The 22,997-nt window shown below is 45.7% G+C and overlaps 1 protein-coding gene across 1 annotated transcript in view; it reads left to right on the top strand.

Annotated features, from left to right (window-relative positions):
- The window catches only part of TUBG1 (tubulin gamma 1), a 363,160-nt gene that overhangs the window by 240,213 nt on the left and 99,950 nt on the right, over positions 1 to 22,997 (top strand). Inside the window, exon 8 of the mRNA XM_030221259.1 lies at positions 9,863 to 10,012. Within this exon, the coding sequence (XP_030077119.1) occupies positions 9,863 to 10,012 (150 nt within the window). The remainder of the gene's footprint in view (positions 1 to 9,862; positions 10,013 to 22,997) is intronic.

Raw genomic sequence — 22,997 nt, 5'->3', positions numbered from 1 at the left:
GGCTTACAGAACTCAATAGCCTGATACTACCCCACTTATACCCTCCCGTTTACAACATTCTTTATTCTCCAAGACTAGGTAAAAAAGGGGTGGATTCGGTCTCATTTATAAGTGCTTTCTTCAGTTAGTCAGTTCAGGGGTGTTCCCAGAATTCGACTATATGTTATGCAAATTCCATGATGACTTCAAAGAAGCCAGTCAGATTGCCCTACTCCTCATTTACCGTCTGCCAGGAGCCTTGACCAAAGCCGAAACTATTATATTGGAGGTCATTTCGTCTGCCATGTCCCAGTTTGCTAGAGTAGTTGTTCTTGGAGATCTAAACTTACATCTATAGAATGAAGCGGATACCAATGTTCATAACTTCAAATCGTTATTGAAGATAATTGAACTGTCCATGTTTGTGGAGGGTCCAACTCATGAACAAGGCCATGCATTGGATTTCCTTACTTCCTATCCCATGAGCCTGATTGTCTCATTTAAGTGGAAGCCTATACCATGGTCTGATCACTTCCATCCAGACTTTACTATTGATATCCGCCTGACGAGCCAGCCCAAGCATCAGCCTTTTAAGCTGATAACCTCCAGAGGGAAAATCAATGAATCCGGCTTCTGGACCAAGTTAACACTCCAATATGCAAGAATCAGTAAAATCTGTCTGGGAATCTAAAGTTAAATCAGTGTTGGATAAAATTGCTCTAGTTACTACCAGAAAGGTCGAGACAGTTTGAAAATCTCCTTGGTTCTCTGAAGAGCTGTCTCAGCTGAAACAGAACAGTTGACACCTTGAAAAGCAATGGAAAAAAAGCAAAGCTACTGATGATAGCTCCAACTGGAAACTTGCCTTTCATCACTATAAACTAAAAGTAGCTGATTCCAAATGAAAATACTACTGCAGCTTAGTGGGCCAAGATAATCCTTGAAAACAGTGGCATAGCCAGACAACAGATTTGGGTGGGCCTAGGCAAGAAGTGGGTGGGCACCAAATATTCTCCCCCACCACCACCAAAAGACATCTCAGCTGGCAGGAAAATGCTTCTTTCCACCTTGGCAGTCTGCAGCAGGCATGCGCTGAAAACTGAACATGCGCAGGTGCCAGTATCATGGAGAGTAGTGTTTTCATTACCATCAGGGGGAAGTCTTCAGCTGGTAGAGCTTGGGATCTCCACCAGCTACTGCTAAATGTGTGCTACTGTTGGGTAGGCCTGAGCCCTAAGTGGATGGGCCCTGGCCCACCCAGGCCCACCTGTGGCTACATCACTGCTCGACAATATTAGAAGTCTAACCTCTACCTACTCTGTTGACAAAACACATCAAACATGTCCCTCCACTCAAGAACTAGCTGACTATTTCAAGATCAACATCAATCAAATCATATTTGACGTAGCTAAAAGCAGCCCAACAGAGGAAAACTTAAGTCTCTTATTCGGGAGCTGGTTCTGGCTCAGACCCAATTCAGGGAATTAAAGCAAAGCAAATATGGGAAGTTTTTCAACCGCTGTCAGTTGAAGACATCAAATCACTGCTACTGAAATGCTTACACTCGCATTGCTTCCTGGATCACTGCCCAGAATTCGTGTTCCATGCCACTCCACCAGAGGTTGTTCAGTGGCTAACAGACTGCCTTAATGAGATACTAGAATCAGATTCTTTTCCTTTAGATAGGGGCAAAATCATTCTTACACCATTACTGAAGGGTTTAGGGTTAGATATAACCTCTACAGCAAATTATAGCCCAATGCTGAGCATATCCCTCTTTATGAAACGTCTGGAATCCAGTGTTAAAACAATTTTCCAAATATCCGGACACATTTTCTACTTTATACCAGTCCCAATCCAGATTCAGATCTGCACACAGTACCGAAACCCTGCTTGTAGTTCTGACATACGATGAAGTTAAGAGGAAATAGGTTTAGGAGGAATCTTAAGAAAATAGCCTTTCACAGAAAGGGTGATGGATGCGTGGAATAGCCTCCTGGCAGGGATCATGGAGACGAGGACTGTGTCAGAATTTAAGAAAGCGTGGGACATGCATGTGGGATCCCTTAGGAAAGAAAGAGTTGGTAGTTACTGAAGAGGGGCAGATTTGATGGGCCACTTGGCCCTTATCTTCCGTCATATTTTTATGTTTCTAACTTATGTCAAACAATATCTATGTAAGGGGAATCAGGTCCTACTACTTCAGTTTGACATTTCGGCGGTGTTCGATGCAGTGGATAATGTAATGTTACTTGAACAACTGAATCAGATAGGAATAATTGGATTAATCTTCTAATGTAGAGGAGTGGCCTAGTGGTTAGGGTGGTGGATTTTGGTCCTGGGGAACTGAGGAACTGAGTTCGATTCCCGGCACAGGCAGCTCCTTGTGACTCTGGGCAAGTCACTTAACCCTTCATTGCCCGCCGCATTGAGTCTGCCATGAGTGGGAAAGCGCGGGTTACAAATGTAACAAAAAAAAAAAACTTCATATCTTCCCTCAGCTCAATACACCTGGGATTAGGAGAGCTACTACTATCATATGCTGATGACATCATGCTCCTTCTACCACTGACATCTTCACATCAAGATCCAATCTGATCTATAACAACTGGAATGAATACTATTCAGACCTAGGCTCTGGCAAACAAATTGAAACTGAATGTGCAAAAGACTGTGATCCTATGGTTACAGAATCAAGGAGTTGAGATCCCAAGTTCAATAACACTATCCAACTACAGAACCTTCTCAATTGAATCAGAAGCTAGAGTGCTTGAGGTCTCCTCCCTATCATTCTCATCCTATATCAACTAACTATGGAAGAAAACAATGTTTAAAATGAGACTATGTTTAGTCAGGTCATTCTTTGATCAAAAAGCCTTCTCCGAGGACAAGCAGGCTGCTTGTTCTCACTGATGGGTCGGCGTCCACGGCGGCCCAGGAACGGAGATTTTTTCCAGCAAAAATCAACAAACTTTGTGACAGCTTCCGGAGCGCGGGACAGCCGCACTGCGCATGCGCAGCCATCTTCCCGCCCGTGCACGTCCGTTTCCACCTCAGTTTTTCTTTTTCCGCGGAGGAGAGTGGCTGCGTGTCGGTCTCTCTCCCTCAGGCCCAGAGAAAGACTTTGGCATTTTAGCGCTGTTAATTCGCCTTTTCTTTTTGTTTTTCATTGCCTCTTTTGTCTTTTTCTAGTAAAAAAAAAATAGAAATCCTTATTTTCTTATTTCTCCCCCCCCCCCCCTTTTAAGTTTCCTTTCGCTTTCAAGGCGGCCTTCTTAGGCTGCGCATACGTGGTTCTCATTTTTGTGCCCCTCTGTTGGCACAATTGAGGCTTTTGATTTCGGCGCTACGATTTTTCCGCTCATGTCCTCGAAGCCTCCCAGCGGCTTCAAAAAATGTTCTCGGTGCCAGCGGTCAATTTCGGGCACTGACCCGCATACGTGGTGCATCCAGTGCCTTGGGCCCGACCATCACCCAGACGCCTGTAAGTTGTGTCTGAGCTTGAAAAAGCAGACACAGGTGTCGAGAAGAGCTCTTCGGGACCGTCTTTTTGGAGCTCCGACTGATACCTCAGCATCGACATCGGGAGAGAAGGTAATGGCTATCCGGACTACACCACTAGCTGGGAGTAGTGAGCCTTCGAGCGGGTCTCCACCTGTCTCGAGGGCTCCTGCTGTGCAGGCCCGTCGGGCCCAACCCCAAGGAGGCGTGTGGCTTCCACGTCCTCTTTGTCGGTACCGAGGAGTGCCGGTGACGTGCTTCAAGCGAAGGCAAAGAAGCATCGTCATCGGTCTCCTTTGAGACATGGTACCGGGAGCTCCGGGGTGTCGAAGGATTCGGCACCTGAGAAGCGTCAACACCGGGAGAAATTCTCACCCTCCATACAAGAGGTGTCGCTGCATCAATCTCTATCTTCGGACAGCCCGGTACCGCCTCCCAGGCCTCCACAGATTCTTACGCCGACTTCTGCACCGGCCTCACAGCCTTTCTTGACAGCGGCTCTAGACGAGTGCATCCGAGCCATTCTTCCAGGTCTCCTGGAAGGGCTGCTGCGTCAGTCTGTTTCGGTACCGGAGGTGCTTGCACCCTCGGTACCGTCGATGGAAGCGGCAGCTGGCTCTGTGCCTGTGGTGCAGTCCCCGACGCCGGTACCGCTTGCGGCATCGGCCTTGGCTGCCACCCAGGTCGACTCCCTGTCGACGTCGCTGGAGGGAGCTTCATTGCCACCGGCACGGGAGTCGACTTCTTGGCATCGCCATAGAGGACAGGGTTCCCCGGCGTCAAGACGGGCCCGGTTTCGGACTGCAGTTAGAGAACTCTTGTCCGATACCGAGGAGGATGCCTCGTGGGATGAAGGGGAAGACCCCAGGTATTTCTCTTCTGAGGAGTCTTGTGGTCTTCCTTCTGATCCAACTCCTTCACCTGAGAGGAAGCTTTCTCCACCGGAGAGTCTCTCCTTCTCGTCATTTGTCCGGGAAATGTCTGTGGGCATTCCCTTCCCTGTGGTAACTGAGGATGAGCTCAGGACTGAGATGCTTGAGGTCCTTGACTATCCTTCACTACCTAAGGAGTCGTCCATTGCTCCTTTGCATAACGTCCTTAAGGAGACATTGCTTAGGAACTGGATGAAACTGCTTAGTAATCCCACCGTTCCCAAAAAAGCTGAGTCCCAATATCGGATTCACGGAGAACTTGAGTTGATGAGGTCGCAGTTACCTCACGACTCTATGGTTGTGGATTCCACTCTCAAGAGAGCCAGGAGTACTACGGATTTTGACTCTGCGTCCCCCGGGGCGAGAGTCTAGCACTCTGGACTCTTTTGGGAGCCGGCAAAAGAATTGGGCCGCTGGATAACCGAGGGGTAAAAGGGGCGATCAAGGAAGATAAAGACGTAGCGGAGAGATTGAATAAATTCTTTGCTTCGGTCTTCACCGAGGAAGATTTGTGTGGGATACCGGTGTCGGAAATGGTATTTCAAGCGGACGAGTCGGAGAAACTTAGTGACTTCACGGTAAACCTGGAGGACGTAATGGGGCAGTTCAGCAAACTGAAGAGTAGCAAATCTGGACCGGATGGTATTCATCCTAGAGTATTGATAGAACTGAAAAATGAGCTTGCGGAGCTACTGTTAGTGATATGTAATTTATCCTTAAAATTGAGCATAGTACCGGAAGATTGGAGGGTGGCCAATGTAACGCCGATTTTTTTTTTATGTATAATAATATTTATTAGTTTCAGCTTTTAAATAAGTATTGCACTTGAAACAGAAAAGGTACATTTGTCTGAAATAAAGCAGTTTTAAATAAAAGAAGCAAAATCTTTGACAAAGTACACTCTAGTCCACCATGTAGATCCAAGATTATCAATGTGGAGACTTTACCAATTATTACATTAGGAAATTAAGACAGGTCGTTTTGGTATCCATTTTACAAATTCAGAGCTTTAACCTCTAAGACCTTCTAGCTGAGATAAATTCAGAAAGCTGTATAGATTCAAAAAAACATATTTAACTGACTGATGATAAATTATGCACTTGCAAGGATAACGTAAAAGAAATGTAGCTCCTAGCTGGAGAACACGTGGCTTTAACAAAAGAAATTGTCTTCGTTTTTTTTTTTGAGTGTCTCTAGACACATCAGGGAATATACGGACATTGAGGCCCAAGAAAGCTTTCTCTCTGTTTCTATAGGACTTTTTCATAATCAAAGCTTTATCTATTGATAACGCCAGTGTTACTAACAGAGTTGCTGATGTTGTTAAATCTATTGTTGGAGCTTCTAGTATAGCAGAGACGTCCAAAGGTTGATCAGTTTGTTGTACTGAGGCTTCAGATATTTTTATTGGTAAATAGTAAACTTGCGCTATAGGAGGAATATTGTTATCTGTAAAACCCAGTATTTCCTTCAGGTATCTATTTAACATTTCCCTTGGAGTAGTTGTCACCGTCCTCGGGGAAATTAAAAAATCTCAAATTATTAGACCTTTGAACATTCTCTAAATTTTCAATTTTTTTCCTCATATTGATAAGATCTTTTATCGTATTTATTTGTACTTCTTGTACTTTCTCTACTTGTTCGGTTAGAGATTTAGTCTTAATCAATATTTATTTCTTGTCAGCTTCAACTGCTGCAACAGTTTCTTCCAATTTTATAACTCGAGTCTCAATGTCCTTGATTTGTGGACATAAAACTTTGCCCAAATTAGCTATTAGAGCCCATAGGCTTTCTAAAGTAATCTCTGCAGGTTTCTCCTCAAGAAATCTAAAAGTACCTTGACTTAGTGTATATTCGGTAGAAACAGTTTCCCCTTCTGATCTTACATCAGCCATCGTGCCTCCCGCAATCTGGGTTGAAATCACCAGGGTAGGCTGAGGGGAAATCCCACTCTCAGCTCCTCTGCTCTCCAGGTCAAGATTTCCAGCTCCCGTCGTCTCTCCCGGGCACTACTTCCCAGCTGCCTCGGGGACAACGCCAACACTGGAGAGCAAACGCTCTGGGGTTGCGGGGGAGGAGCTTGCTGATTGGGGCTGAGTGTTACATCCAGCAGAGGCAGCGTCTCAGGTCCTCCGTTCCCCTCGGATGCCGCCATTCCGCCGCTCACCGACCCACTCTCGGACACCTGGAGTCCCCGCAAGAAAGAGTCTATTGGACCGCTTAACGCTGAGGTACGTTGGTCTGGGGGGAGCAGTGGCAGCCGATTTCCCTCGGCATTGTGGCATCGCGGATTCACAGTGAGATTCACAGTGACTCTCAGAGCCATCTTGGATCTGAGTAGCGTAACGCTGATTTTTAAAAAAGGTTCCAGGGGAGATCCGGGAAATTATAGACCGGTGAGTCTGATGTCGGTGCCAGGGAAAATGGTAGAGGCTATTATCAAAAACAAAATTACAGAGCACATCCAAGGACATGGATTATTGAGACCAAGTCAGCATGGCTTTTGTGTGGGGAAATCTTGCCTGACCAATTTACTTCAATTCTTTGAAGAAGTAAACAAACGTGGACAAAGGGGAGCTGGTTGATATTGTATATCTGGATTTTCAAAAGGCGTTTGACAAGGTATCTCATGAAAGGCTACAGAGGAAATTGAAGGGTCATGGGATAGAAGGAAATGTCCTATTGTGGATTAAAAACTGGTTGAAGGATAGGAAACAGAGAGTGGGGTTAAATGGGCATTATTCACAATGTACTTAATTTAAGTCTGATTCTTAAGCACCTGATTCTCATAACGTGATGTCTGTTTTGGTGACCCTTTACTAGGTGAAAACATCTCTGCACAAATACAGGGAGTCCCTATAACCAGCCCCTCAAAAATATAATGAAACCAATACTTCCTTCCTCTGTGAACATCCATATAGAAACATAGAAACATGACAGCAAGGCCAATTGGCCCCGATACCACATTCTTATTTATTTATTTAGATCATTTATACCTCGCCTTTTACCACGGTTGTGCAGCCTCAAAGTGGCTTACAATGAACTAGCGAAATAAATACAGTTACATTTGAATAGTTGGGGACATAAAACAGGGTAAGAAGGGAAGGGAAAGGGGGGAAGAAACTAAGATGGTCTCCAGGCGAGTCAGGAGGAATGATGGAGATCCAGACAAGTCCAGGTGAGGCGATCCTCGAAGGGGCGCACAGAAGAACAGGAGCAACATGCAGCCAGGAGTTGACGAAAGCTGGAGCCAGGCAACACAAGCGACAGGGGCAACGATGTTGGATCCAAGATGGCAGTTCAAATGGCCCTCCTCCGCAGCACCAACCGCTAGGGTGCCAGCAAAGAAAGAATCTGCAGCCAATGTCAGCTTCAGCTCTGCCCTGCACACCGTCAAGCCAGATGAATCAGATGATGGCGGCCGTGGCCCTGCAGCAGGTGCATCGCACTCCTTCACACAAGTGATCACACCAACAGTCAACCTGGCGACCCGCACCTCCGCGCTGCAAACACCCACGTCCGCCCTGGAGGGGAGCCGCCGGACAGCAGCACTCCCTCCCATGTCCGAGACGCACACACCACGCGTCCCAAACTGCTCAGGTGGAGACCCATGAGGAGAGCAGCAGCCGGGGAGAAGAGCGGAGAAGACTGGGCGAGCAGAAGTGAACAAGGCCTGTGTGAAAATATTAGCAAGATCAAAAAAGTGCAACCAACAATAAAGAACAACGTGGATAGAGCCACCGGTCTGGGCTGTGGGGCAGGAGAGGAGCTGTTTAAAAAACAAAAAAACTTGCTAACCTAGGGAGGGGGTGCCTACAATAAACACTGGAGTCCAGTGTTTATTGCAGGCAAAAAAAAAAAAAAAAAAACCAAACCCCGCCCCCCTCCGTTGGCTAGCAAGCATTACAGCTAGGCTCCCCCTCTTCCTCCACAGCCCAGTCCCCCCTCCTCTTCCTCCGCTCAAATCGATGCTGCCTCTGGCTCCTAGAGGCACTATCAGTAGCAACTACTCATGGCTGGGGCTGGGCACACTTCACCAATCCAGCTGGGCCGACCAATTCACCATGGGTCACTCTCATCACAGGAGGCGCAGGAACCAGCAGAGCACACAGATGTGGCGCACCGGCAGCAGAGGGCTGGATCCCGCCTCCCTCACCCTCCTATTGGTCCAATTAGGACCAATAGGAGGGGACGAGCAGTAGACATCCAACCCGTAGCCGCAGTGGTGAAAAGCGCCCAACCCGCAGCCGTGGGCTAAAAAGTGCCCAAAAAACGTTGACCTGTGGCTTTCAAAAATATCCCGCGGCTGGTCGTGGAAACCTTCCCAATTTGGTGGGAATACCGCCAAGGTGGCAACTTTGGGAATAACCCATCCAGCTGGACTGGTCTGATAGGACTCAAGGAAAGAAAATTAGCATTTAAGAACTAATTGTGTGTAAGTAGGCCTGAATCTGGTGGACCATGTTAAAATTGTGTCGATAACCTCTTTAACATTAACAAGGCTGCAACATGAACTTTGGTCCAAAACAGTAGTGAGATGTGAACATATGGAAAGGGACTCCAGACGAAGACAGTAAAGATAGTGAATCTGTTCTGTGGAATCTATAAAGTTTAAGATCAACCATTTTTTATTTCTAGATTGTCATTGTGTATGTTAAAAATAAAACAAAAAACCTAGAAGGCACATTGTCAACAAAAATATTTTGTTGTTTGCCTTTTGGAATTGTATTTCCCCTCCCCCCCTTTTTTTCTATTAAAGGTAACCTATAACGAGTATTTTTTGTCCTTGAAGAAAATCAAGCTATCTACTGATAGCGAAGTACTATCTGTGGACAGCAGGGTACAAATCCTCATGTACCTTCCTACCTTTCCAGTCTGTATGAGGGATACAGCTCCTGAAGTGGCCTCATGAGATGATACAGCATGGGAACTACTGCGCATGTGCTGTTCAACTAAGTGGTTTGGGGATTTGTATGCAGGTCGTGATTCACTTATTTCACCGATAAGAGATGAGGAAAGGGTGAACCAATCAGTCCTGCAAACAATTGGACTATTTAGGGAACAAATAGTCTTGTTTAAATTATTTTGTCCTTGGATGTAAGAAGGAAGGTAGGGGGTTAATGTCTCTAAAGATACTTATCCCCTACCACTGTTCATTTTCAGAGGTGACCATTCTCAATATTAATATTGCTAAGCTTCCAGAATAAGCAGGCATTACTAGGATAACATTGATCTTTATTTTAGAAACTTTCTTGTAGCAGTGATCAGCATTGCATGTAAAACTTTGATTTAAAATTTCTCCATTTTATATCTGTGTTTAACATTATTTATCCATTTCATGTTGGAAAATATGCTATAAGGTTGCATGTTTTTGTTTTTGTTTAGGGATGTTGTTATTCTTAATTGTATTACATTTAAAATGAAAGTTTTGTTCATGTTGTGTTCGATAGGTTTCAACAATTATGTCAGCCAGTACTACAACGCTGAGATACCCTGGCTACATGAATAATGATCTTATTGGCCTAATTGCTTCTCTGATCCCTACTCCTAGACTACACTTCCTGATGACTGGGTATACTCCACTTACCACAGACCAGTCGGTAAGTGGCATCATATAACAGCGCTGCATACGTCTAGTAGCGCTGTAGAAATGCTAAGTAGTAGTAGTAATATGGTTTTGAGATGTAACTGTAGAAGTTTTGTTTCATTTTGGTAACTCACTGTACCCTTGTTCTTTTGCACAGCACATACCAGATGTATACAGTATTTTACAAACACACATAATCACCCTTACTCCTCCACTGCTTTCATTTCAGTAGAGACAGAGAAGATATAGAACAAAATGAATAAGACTGCTTGTTAAAATAGCAGGCTATACCTGAAGATTTAACGTAGATGTGATGACTTTAGGTCTCATCAGATATGATATAAGAGTCTGGAAATGTTTTATGAAGAACTCTAGATATGGAAGTTGTTCAAATCTCAACAATTAACCACACTTTTTGTTTCTAAGATATTTTCATGCCATGGCACTTTTGTGGTCAGATTACCTAGTTTTGGTTGTCCTGATGAGCAGACATCCCCCATTACTCTTCTGATGTACGTTTCCCCAATGTGGCCATGCCACATGAAGTTTATCTTACCATAACAACACTTTGTATTTGTTCTCACCGGAGCCTGCAAACACCTCTCCGGTACTACGTAACCCACATTGAGCCTACAAATAGGTGGGAAAATGTGGGATACAAATGTAACAAATAAATAAAATTATAGATCATCCTTCTCTGTATATTAGGATTTAATTTGGAAAGGGGATCTTCTATTTGACATGTACAGAGGAGTAGGATAGAATTGTTGCTGTTTTGACATTTACAATTAGTTTGCCCAGAAGTTAAACCAAATATCAGCTACTTGCTTGAACTAACGTGCAGGTCTTTTTCTGCCGTCATCTACTATGTTACATATCACGTACTCAGTAACCCTCCTAAGCAAAGTTATGCTGTATATAACTGTTAAGAACATAACATAAGTACATAAGTATTACCATACTGGGACAGACCAAAGGTCCATCAAGCCCAGCATCCTGTTTCCAACAGTGGCCAATCCAGGTCACAAATACCTGTCAAGATCCCCCCCAAAATAGAAAACATTTTATAATGCTTATCCCAGAAACAGTGGATTTTCCCCAAGTCCAATGTATTAATGGTCTATGGACTTTTCCTTTAGGAAGCCTTCCAAACCTTTTTTAAACTCTGCTAAACTAACTTCCGTTGGAATGCCCTCCCGGTGGTGGAGATGAAAACGGTAACGGAGTTCAAACATGCGTGGGATATGCATAAAGGAATCCTGTGCATAACGAATGGATCCTCAGAAGCTTAGCTGAAATTGAGTGGCGGAGCAGGTGGGGGGAAGAGGGGTTGGTGGTTGGGAGGCTAGGATAGGGGAGGGCAGACTTATATGGTCTGTACCAGAGCCGATGATGGGAGGCGGGACTGGTGGTTGGGAGGCGGGAAATACTGCTGGGCAGACTTATACGGTCTGTGCCCTGAAAAGGACAGGTACAAATTCAAGGTAAGGCATACACATATGAGTTTGTCTTGGGCAGACTGGATGGACCATGCAGGTCTTCTTCTGCCGTCATCTACTATGTTACTATGTATATCCTCTGGCAACGAATTCCAGAGTTTAATTACACATTGAGTGAAGAAAAATTTTCTCCGATTCATTTTAAATTTACTACTTTGTAGCTTCATTGCATGCCCCCTAGTCCTAGTATTTTTGGAACGTGTAAACAGACGCTTCACGTCTACCCATTCAACTCCACTCGTTATTTTATAGACCTGTATCATATCTCCCCTCAGCCGCCTTTTCTCCAAGCTGAAGAACCCTAGCCGCTTTGGCCTTTCCTCATAGGGAAGTCGTCCCATCCCCTTTATCATTTTTGCCGCCCTTCTCTGCAACTTTTCTAATATCACTGTATCCTTTTTGAGATGCAGTGACCAGAATTGACAATATTCGAGGTGCGGTCACACCATGGAGCGATAGGCATTATAACGTCCTCATTTTTGTTTTCCATTCCTTTCATAATAATACCTAACATTCAATTTGCTTTCTTAACCGCAGCAGCACACTGAGCAGGTTTCAACATATCAACGACGACACCTAGATCCCTTTCTTGGTCAGTGACTCCTAACGTGGAACCTTGCATGACGTAGCTATAATTCGGGTTCCTCTTTCCCACATGCATCACTTTGAACTTGCTCACATTAAACGTCATTTGCCATTTAGACGCCCAGTCTCGTAAGGTCCTCTTGTAATTTTTCACAATCCTCCCGCAATTTAACAACTTTGAAAAACTTTGTCAGCAAATTTAATTACCTTACTAGTTACTCCCATCTCTAGGTCATTTATAAATATGTTAAAAAGCAGCGGTCTCAGCACAGACCCCTGGGGAACTCCACTAACTACCCTTCTCCATTGAGAATACTGACCATTTAACCCTACTCTGGTTTCTATCTTTTAACCAGTTTTGAATCCACAATAGAATACTACCTCCTATCCCATGACTCTCCAATTTCCTCTGGAGTCTTTCATGAGGTACTTTGTGAAATGCCTTATGAAAATCCAGATACACAATATCAACCGGCTCACCTTTATCCACATGTTTGTTCGCCCCTCAAAGAAATAGTAACATATAGTAACATAGTAGATGACGGCAGAAAAAGACCTGCACGGTCCATCTAGTCTGCCCAACAAGATAAACTCATATGTGCTACTTCTTGTGTATACCTTACCTTGATTTGTATCTGCCATTTTCAGGACCCAGACTGTAGAAGTCTTGCCCAGCACTAGCCCCATCATCCAAACACCAGCCCCGCCTCCCAATCTCGGTTAAGCTTCTGAGGATCCATTCCTTCTACACAGGATTCCTTTATGTTTATCCCACGCATGCTTGAATTCCGCTACTGTTTTCATCTCCACCACCTCCCGCGGGAGGGCATTCCAAGTATCTACCACTCTCTCCGTGAAAAAGTACTTCCTGACATTTTTCTTGAGTCTGTCCCCCTTCACTCTCGTATCATGTCCTCTCGTTCTACCGCCTTCCCATCTCCGGAAAAGGCGGTAGAATGTTATAGATTGATGAGGCAAGATTTCTCTTCACTAAATCCATGTTGGCTTTGTCTCATTAATCCATGCTTTTGAATGTGCTCTGTAATTTTGTTCTTTATAATAGTCTTTACCATTTTTCCCGGCACCGATGTCAGACTCACTGGTCCATAATTTCCCGGATCTCCTCTGGAACCTTTTTTTAAAAATCGTCATTACATTGGCCACCCTCCAATCTTCCAGTACCACGCTCGATTTTAAGGATAAATTATATATTAGTAACAATAGTTCCGCAAGTTCATTTTTCATTTCTGTCAGTACTCTGGGATGAATACCCTCCGGTCGAGGAGATTTGCTACCCCATTACATCCTCCAGGTTTACAGAGAATTCATTCAGTTTCTCCGATTCGTCAGCTTCAAATACCATTTCTGGCACCGGTATCTCTCCCAAATCTCCACTATGGCTTTGTCTTCCCTGATCGCCCCTTTTACCCCTCGGTCATCTAGCGGTCCAACTGATTATTTTGCCGGCTTCCTCCTTTTAATATACCTAAAAAATGATTTACTATGTGTTTTTGCTTTCAACGCAATCTTTTTTTCGAAGTCCCTCTTAGCCTTCCTTATCAGCGCTTTGCATTTGACTCGACATTCCTTATGCTGTTTCTTATTATTTTCAATCGGTTCCTTCTTCCATTTTCTGAAGGCTTTTCTTTTACCTCTAATAGCTTCCTTCATTTCACTTTTTAACCATGCCAGCTGACATTTGGTCTTCCGTCCTCCTTTTTTAATATGCGGAATATATTTGGCCTGGGCTTCCAGGATAGTGTTTTTGAACAGCATCCATGCCTGATGTAAATTTTTGATCCTTGTAGCCGCTCCTCTTAAGGTTTTTTTTTTTTTTTTTTTCACCCTTCTCATTTTATGATAGTCTCCTTTTTCAAAGTTAAACACTAACGTATTTGATTTCCTATGTGTACTTACTTCAAAGCTAATATCAAATTCAATTATATTAGGATCACTGTTATCAAGCGGCCCCAGCACCATTACCTCCCGCACCAGATCATACGCTCCACTAAGAACTAGGTCTAGAATTTTTCCTTCTCTCTTCGGCTCCTGTACCAGCTGCTCCATAACGCAGTTCTTGATTTCGTCAAGGAATTTTACCTGCCTAGCGTGCCCCGATGTTACATTTACCCAGTCAATATCAGGGTAATTGAAATCACCCATTATTATTGTGTTGCCCAGTTTGTTTGCATTCCTAATTTCCTTTAACATTTCTGCATCCGTCTGTTCATCCTTGCCAGGCGGACGGTAGTACATTCCTATCCCTATCCTTTTCCCCTTTACACATGGAATTTCAAGGGATTCCAAGATGTGTTTTGTTTCCTGCAGAGTTTTCAGTCTAGTTGATTCAAGGCTCTCCTTAATATACAGTGCTACCCCTGCTGTAATTCGATCCACCCTATTAATTTGTACCCTGGTATGACAGTGTCCCACTGGTTCTTCGAGGACAAGCAGGCTGATATTCTCACGTGTGGGTGATGTGTCACGTCGGCCCCCGGAGGATTTTAGCAAAAAATCATAGAGGTCTTTTCTGGAGTGTTATCGCGCGAGGCGACCGCACTGCGCGTACACGATTTCCCGCCCGTCGCGCGGTCACGCTCCTCAGTTCTTTCTTTTCCGCGTGTGAGGAGACACGGAGTTCTGTGATCAGCGCTTCGCGTTCTCTAGGCCTTCGGAGTGGAAGTTCTTTTCTCTACTTTACGAAGTTCGTTTTTACCCTTTTCGAGTGTTGGTGTTAAAAAAAACAACAATTTAGTTCCTTTACTTCTTAGTTTTTTCGTTTTCTAAGTTTCCTTTCTCTTTTATTGCGACCGTTCTTAGGTCGCTCGATCGGGCATTTTTCCCTTTTTTTGTGTCTTTTTTTCTGACACAATCGCGTCCTTTGATTTTGCGGAGGCGATTTTCCCCGCGATGTCATCGAAGACTCCCAGAAGCTTCAAGTCATGCGCCCGCTGCAACCAGACCATCTCTGGCACTGATCCACACTCCTGGTGCCTTCAGTGCCTTGGGCCCGACCATCTTCAGGAAAGCTGTAAGTTGTGCCTAAAAATGAAAAAGCGCACTCAGCTTTCTAGAGAGGCCCAAAGAGAAAAGCTTTTTGGGTCCGATACCTCGGCGTCGACGTCGAGGGCAGCGTTGGCATCGAGAGACCGGGTACAGGCTGCCAAAAGACCGATGCATGCTGGGAGCAGTGATGCATCTAGCGGGTCTCCACCTGCCTCGGCGCCTCCTGCTTTGCAAGCCCCCTGGGACCGACCTCTATCGGACCCAGCCCCGGGGAAGCGTGTGGATTCCACGTCTTCCTCACCGGTACCGAGGAGTCTCGATGACTGGCGTCGGATGAAGGCCAAGAAGCACCGTCATCGTTCTCCTTCTCGACATGGTACCACGAGCTCCGGGTCGTCGAGGCATTCGGCACCCGAGAAGCGTCGATGCCGAGAGGATTGCTCTCCCTCTGTCATGGCGGTATCGACGCGCAGGTCATCTGGCAGCCCGGTACCGGCTCCCCAGCCTCTGCAGATTCTGCCTCTGCAGCCCGCACTGACACCGCAGCCTTCCCCGACAGCTTCTGTAGATGAGCGTATCAAGGCTATTTTTCCTGATTTTATGGAAGCGGTGCTGCACCATTTGCGCCCGGCACCGGAGGTACCGGTACCAACAGTGCCAGAGGCTCCTGTGGCACCTAGCCTTTTGCCAGTGGTGAGGTCCCCTTCTCCGGTACCGCTTCCGGTATCGGGGTCGGTAGTCTCCTGGGTCGACTCTCCGTTGCCTTCGGTGGAGGAAACTTCACCGGAGTCTCCTGGGGAGTCGATTTCTCGACACCGTCATCGAGGTCAACACACCTCCATGTCGAGATGGGCTCGGATCCGGGCTGCTCTTTCTGAGTTGCTAGCCCCATTCTATGATGGCTGATCTGATGAAGATGGGGGTCATGGAGTTTTCTCTGCCGAGGATTCTCTAGGTCTTCCATCTGATTCAACCTCCTCACCTCAGAGGCAGCTCTCCCCTCCGGAGAGCTTGTCTTTTTCATCTTTTGTGTGGGAAATGTCTGAGGCCATTCCCTTTCCTGTGGAGACTGTGGATGAGCCCAGGGCCAAGATGCTCGAGGTCCTGGATTATCCATTTCCACCTAAGTCTTCTACCACAGCTCCTTTTCATGATACACTCAGGGAAGTGCTGATGAGGAACTGGGAGAAGCCTCTTTCATGTCCAACTATTCCCAAAAAGGCTGAATCCCAGTGCCGGATCCACGGGGAACCCAGTTTCGTCCGGCCTCAGTTGCTTCATGATTCTGCGGTGGTGGATTCCGCTCTCAGAAGAGCCAAGAGTTCTAGGAACTTTGCCTCGGCGCCCCCGGGGCGAGAACATAGAACCTTGGATTCTCTTGGGAGGAAGGCGTGTCAGGCTGGCATGCTCGCATCCAAAATTCAATTGTACCAGCTCTTCACGAGCATTCATTTGCGGAACTCAGTGAGGCAGCTTGAGAGCTTGGTTGATGCGCTCCCACCGGAGCAGCCAAGCCTTTTCGTCAAGTGGTCAGGCAGCAGAAGGCGTGTCGCAAATTCCTGTCCAGGGGCATTTACGATACTTGCGACGTGACATCCAGATTTTCTGCTATGGGTATAGTGATGCGCAGACGCTCATGGCTGCGTGCCTGTAACCTGGAGGAACGAACTCAGATAGATTGCGGATATCCCTTGCCGGGGAGATCATCTTTTCGGTGAGAAAGTTGAAGAGTTGATTAATCATCTCTATCAGCGTGACAATGCTATGGACTCTCTCTCCCGCCGGGCGCCTTCTGCATCCGCTTCCTCATCTAGGAAGTTTTTTAAAGGGAAGAGAAGTGCACTCTACGCCTCTAGAGGCCGTAAGTACACTCCTGCTTCTCGGCAGCCGGTTCAGGCTCTGCCACTGCACACTCGTTTTCGTCAACAGCATGCGCCGAAACAGGCCCCTGCAGCTCCCCAGCAAAAACCAGGGACGGGTTTTTGACTGGCTCCAGTTGAGCATAGCCACTGTAAACGTGTCCGTGCCAGGCGATCTGCCTGTCGGGGGGAGGTTAAAATTTTTTCACCAAAGGTGGCCTCTAATAACCTCCGACCGATGGGTTCTTCAAATAGTCCAGTTAGGATACACCCTCAATCTGGAATCCAAACCTCCAAATTGCCCACCGAGAGCTCAATCTTTCAGCTCTCAGCACAGGCAAGTACTTGCAAAGGAACTCTCCGCCCTTCTCAGCGCCAATGCGGTCGAGCCCGTTCCACCAGGGCAGGAAGGGCTGGGATTCTATTCCAGGTACTTTCTTGTTGAAAAGAAAACAGGGGGGATGCGTCCCATCCTAGACCTAAGGGGCCTGAACAAATATCTGGTTCGAGAAAAGTTCAGGATGCTTTCCCTGGGCACCCTTCTTCCCACGATTCAGGAAAACGATTGGCTATGCTCTCTGGACTTAAAGGATGCTTATACTCACATCTCAATACTTCTAGCTCACAGGAAGTATCTGCGGTTTCGGCTGGGAATGCAGCATTTTCAGTATTGTGTGCTGCCTTTTGACTTGGCGTCTGCGCCCAGGGTATTTACCAAGTGCATGGCAGTTATTGCAGCGTCGCTACACAGGCTGGGAGTGCATGTGTTCCCTTATCTCGACGATTGGCTGGTGAAGAGCACCTCCCAGGAAGGAGCTTTGCAGTCCATGCGGATGACTATTCAAGTGCTGGAACTACTAGGGTTTGTCATCAATTACCCAAAGTCCCATCTCCACCCGGTTCAAACATTGGACTTCATAGGGGCTCTGTTGTGCACGAAGACAGCTTGTGCCTATATTCCCGAGCCAAGAGCAGACAACCTTCTGTCTCTGGTCTCCAAGGTTCAAGCATCTCAACAGATCACAGCTCGGCAGATGTTGAGACTTCTGGGGCACATGGCTTCCACAGTTCATGTAACTCCCATGGCACGTCTTCACACGAGATCAGCTCAGTGGACCCTAGCTTCCCAGTGGTATCAAGCTACAGGGGATCTAGAGGATGTGATCCAGCTGTCCACCGACTTTCAGAATTCCCTTCAGTGGTGGACAATTCGATCCAATCTGGTTTTGGGGCGCCCATTCCAAATTCCTCAGCCACAAAAAGTGCTGACGGATGCATCCCTCCTAGGGTGGGGAGCGCATGTAGATGGGCTTCATACTCAAGGAGCTTGGTCCCTTCAGGAAAAGTGTCTTCAGATTGACCTCCTGGAGTTGCGAGAGATCTGGAATGCTCTAAAGGCTTTCAGAGATCGGGTATCCAACCAAATTATTCTGATACAATCAGGTTGCGATGTACTACACAAACAAGCAAGGGGGTACCGGATCTCGCCCTCTGTGTCAGGTGGCCGTGCAGCTGTGGCTTTGGGCTCGCCAACACGGCATGTTTCTCCAAGCCATTTATCTAGCTGGTGTAAACAACTGTCTGGCCGACAGGTTGAGCAGGATAATGCAACCTCACGAGTGGTCGCTGAACATGGCTGTTGCCAGAAAGATTTTCCTATAGTGGGGTACCCCCTCGGTGGATCTTTTTGCCACTCAACTCAATCACAAGGTCCCTCAGTTCCGTTCCAGACTTCAGGCCCACGGCAGGCTAGCATCGGATGCCTTCCTCCATTGGGGGACAAGCCTTCTTTATCAAACCCATGGTTCACCGAAGAGCTGAAAGAACTCAAAACACAAGTCAGAAAACTAGAACGCACTTGGAACAAAAAGAAAGATGAACCCACACTGAATGCATGGAAATCACTCCGGAGGAAATACAAATACACCATAAAACAGACGAAAAGACTACACTATAAAAATATGATTGGACCAAATTACAAAGACACGCATAAACTCTTCTACCTTGTAAATAAGCTGCTAGACACTACACCTGTTACAAACAATAACAAAGAAATACCAGGGGTCGATGACCTCGCGAAATACTTCAAAGAGAAAATCATACAACTACGACTCAGAATACCTACCAGCCCTACCGAATACACCACATTCCTGAACTACCTAGACCCTGAAGACGGAACATACCCAGCAGACAGGATCTGGACCGAATTCGAAGCACTGTCAGAAGACCTCATCCTTAAAACGCTTAATAGATTCGCCAAATCCCAATGCAAATTAGACGTCTGCCCAAGCAACCTCATGAAATCAGCGCCTCAACAATTCATACTAGACTTAACGAACCACCTGAATTTCATGCTACAAAACGGACTTTTCCCAAAGGAAAAAGGAAAAATCTTACTCACCCCAATACCCAAAGATACAAAGAAAAACGCTAGTGAAATAACTAACTACAGACCAGTTGCATCCATACCACTAATAACCAAAATAACAGAAGGAGTGGTAACCAAACAACTCACAAGTTATCTCGACAAGTTCTCAATACTGCATGACGCCCAATCAGGATTCCGTTCGAATCACAGCACAGAGACAGTACTAACTACCCTACTGACCAAATTTAAGCAACGGATCGCAACAGGCTCTAATATACTCCTCCTACAATTTGACATGTCAAGTGCCTTCGACATGGTTGATCACGGAATTCTATTACACATTCTTGAATATTTCGGCATCGGAGGCAATGTCCTAAATTGGTTCAAGGGATTCTTAACCTCACGCTCATACCAAGTCACATCAAATTCAACCACATCTGCTGCATGGACACCTGAGTGCGGAGTACCGCAAGGATCTCCCCTTTCACCAACAATTTTCAACCTACTGATGACCCCACTAGCAAAACTTCTATCAAACCATAACCTTAACCCTTACATATACGCCGATGATGTAACAATATATATTCCTTTTAAACATAACATCAACGAAATCTCCAATGAAATCAACCAAAGTCTACACATCATGAACACTTGGGCAGATGCATTCCGACTGAAATTGAACGCAGAAAAAACTCAATGCCTCATACTAACCTCCCAATACAACACAACAAAATTTACCGCCATCAACACACCTAAACTAAACTTGCCAATTTCTGAAAATTTAAAAATCCTTGGAGTCACAATCGACCGCCACCTTACACTTGAGACTCACGCGAACAACACAACAAAAAAGATGTTCTTCTGCATGTGGAAGCTGAAAAGAATAAAACCATTCTTTCCAAGATCTGTCTTCCGCAACCTAGTACAATCACTCGTACTAAGCCATCTGGATTACTGCAACTCATTATACGCAGGCTGCAAAGAACAAATAAAGAGAAAACTTCAGACAGCCCAGAATACAGCAGCCAGACTCATCTTCGGAAAACCAAAATACGAAAGCGCAGCACCACTACGTGAGAAACTACACTGGCTCCCACTCAGGGAACGTGTCACCTTTAAAGTATGCACGTTAGTGCACAAAATCATTCACGGTGAAGCCCCTGCATATATGTCCGACTTGGTTGACTTGCCACCCAGAAATGCCAAAAATCATCCAGAACCTTCCTCAACCTCCACTTCCCAAAATGCAAAGGCATAAAGTATAAAGCACTACATGCATCAACCTTCACCTACAAGAGCACGCAACTTTGGAATGCACTGCCACGCGGCCTGAGAGCGGTCTATGAGTTGACAGACTTCCGCAAACGATTAAAGACCTATCTCTTTGAAAAAACATACCGCAAGGATTAAAACATATAAAGCCCATATACATCATAATAATGCCTCAAGACATTACCTCACGCACTCCACTTCCCCGTACTCTCTCCCACTCAACAATTTACCCACAGATAAAAACTCTCTACCCATCACTCTCTTGCTACTATTCGACCACCGTAGTAATTCCCCAATGACATATCCTATAGTTTTTACGCCCCAAAAGTGACCGATATAACTCTGTCTTCCTTAACTATTCACAATGTAACCATAATCGTAATGTAACAAACTGTATTTCCATTATTTACAATGTATTGTAAGCCACACTGAGCCCGCAAATAGGTGGGAAAATGTGGGGTACAAATGCAAATAAATAAATAAATAAATAAATTTATGCGTATCCTCCCATACCTCTCGTGGGGAAGACTTTGCTGAAACTCAAGCAAGATCGTGGAACCATGATATTGATCGCTCCCTTCTGGCCACATCAGATTTGGTTCCCTCTTCTTCTCTGGAGCTGTCCTCCGAGAACTGTGGAGATTGGAGTGTTTTCCAACTCTCATTACTCAGAATGAGGGGGCGCTTCTACATCCCAACGTCCAGTCTCTGGCTCTCATGGCCTGGATGTTGAGAGCTTAGAATTTGCCGCCTTGGGTCTTTCTGAGGGTGTCTCCCGAGTCTTGCTTGCTTCCAGGAAAGATTCCACTAAAAGATGTTACTCTTTTTTTAAATGGAAGAGGTTTGCCGTCTGGTGTGACAGCAGGGCCCTAGATCCCTTTTCTTGTCCTACACAGACCCTGCTTGAATACCTTCTGCATTTATCAGAGTCTGGTCTCAAGACTAACTCCGTAATAGTTCACCTTAGTGCGATTAGTGCTTACCATCAACGTGTAGAAGGTCAGCCTATCTCTGGACAGCCTTTAGTTGTTTGCTTCATGAGAGGTTTGCTTTTGTCAAAGCCCCCTGTCAAACCTCCTCCAGTGTCATGGGATCTCAATGTCGTTCTCACCCAGCTGATGAAACCCCCTTTCGAGCCACTGATTTCCTTCACTTATGCCCAAGCTGAGCTGACCTTAGAGGGCCATGTCACGGCTCATAATGTTAGAGCCATGGCTGCGTCAGTGGCTCATCTGAGGTCAGCCACTATTGAAGAGATCTGCAAGGCTGCGACGTGGTCGTCAGTCCACACATTCACATCTCACTACTGCCTTCAGCAAGATAGCCGACGCGACAGTCGGTTTGGGCAGTCGGTGCTGCAGAATCTGTTTGGGGTTTAGAATCCAACTCCAACCCTCCTAGGCCCATTTTTATTCTGTTCCAGGCTGCACTCTCAGTTAGATGTTTCTTGTTTCAGGTCAATCTTTGTTATGCCCTCCCCATTGCGAGGTCCAATTGACCAATGTTCATTGTGTTGAGTGAGCCTGGGGGGCTAGGGATACCCCACACGTGAGAATAGCAGCCTGCTTGTCCTCGGAGAAAACAAAGTTTCTTACCTGAAGCAGGTATTCTCCGAAGACAGCAGGCTGGATATTCTCACAAACCCTCCTTCCTCCCCTTTGGAGTTGATTTCTTTTCATCTATTGGATTCAACTGAGGAGCGTGACTGCGCGACGGGCGGGAAATCGTGTATGCGCAGTGCGGTCACCTCGTGTGGCAGAACGCTCCAGAAGAGACTTGTACTATTTTTTGCTAAAATCCTCCGGGGGCCGACGTGACGTCACCCACACGTGAGAATAATCCAGCCTGCTGTCCTCGGAGAATACCTGCTTCAGGTAAGAAACTTCTCTTTATCCTCCTTCCACCAGGTCTCAGAGATGCCTATTATATCTAATTTTTCATTTAGTGCAATATATTCTAACTCTCCCATCTTATTTCTTAGGCTCCTGGCACATCTGTGTTCTTATCCTTCTGGGCATAGTGGCATTCAACCTCTTGTCCCTCACAGAGAATCTAGAGAACCTCGTTCAAGTGTTCCATTTATTCTTGCACTAAGTGTTGTGGTTACATAGCAATATGATTCAACAAACCAATTGTAGATGAAGCCATTTAATTGGGTAATGCAGTAGATCTATTACTAACTTTTACAGGCTGAGCTATTCACTGACCAGAAGAAAGAAGCATAGTTCTTGAAAGCTAGTCACAAGTATATAAACGTACTACTTTACTGGGCTTTATATATTGTGATTAGCTTTCAAGAACTATGACTCTTTTATCAGATCAGTGAAGAGCACAACCCCAAACGTTAGTGACATATAGTACAAGTCGGAAAATCCGGACTGCTTGGGGATTGGGTCAGTCCGAATTTTC

This window comes from Microcaecilia unicolor, chromosome 12, assembly GCF_901765095.1.
Source record: "Microcaecilia unicolor chromosome 12, aMicUni1.1, whole genome shotgun sequence".
NCBI classification, from domain to species: domain Eukaryota; kingdom Metazoa; phylum Chordata; class Amphibia; order Gymnophiona; family Siphonopidae; genus Microcaecilia; species Microcaecilia unicolor.
The sequence above is the reverse complement of the archived record's forward strand: the minus strand, read 5'-3'. Positions and strand labels throughout refer to the sequence as shown.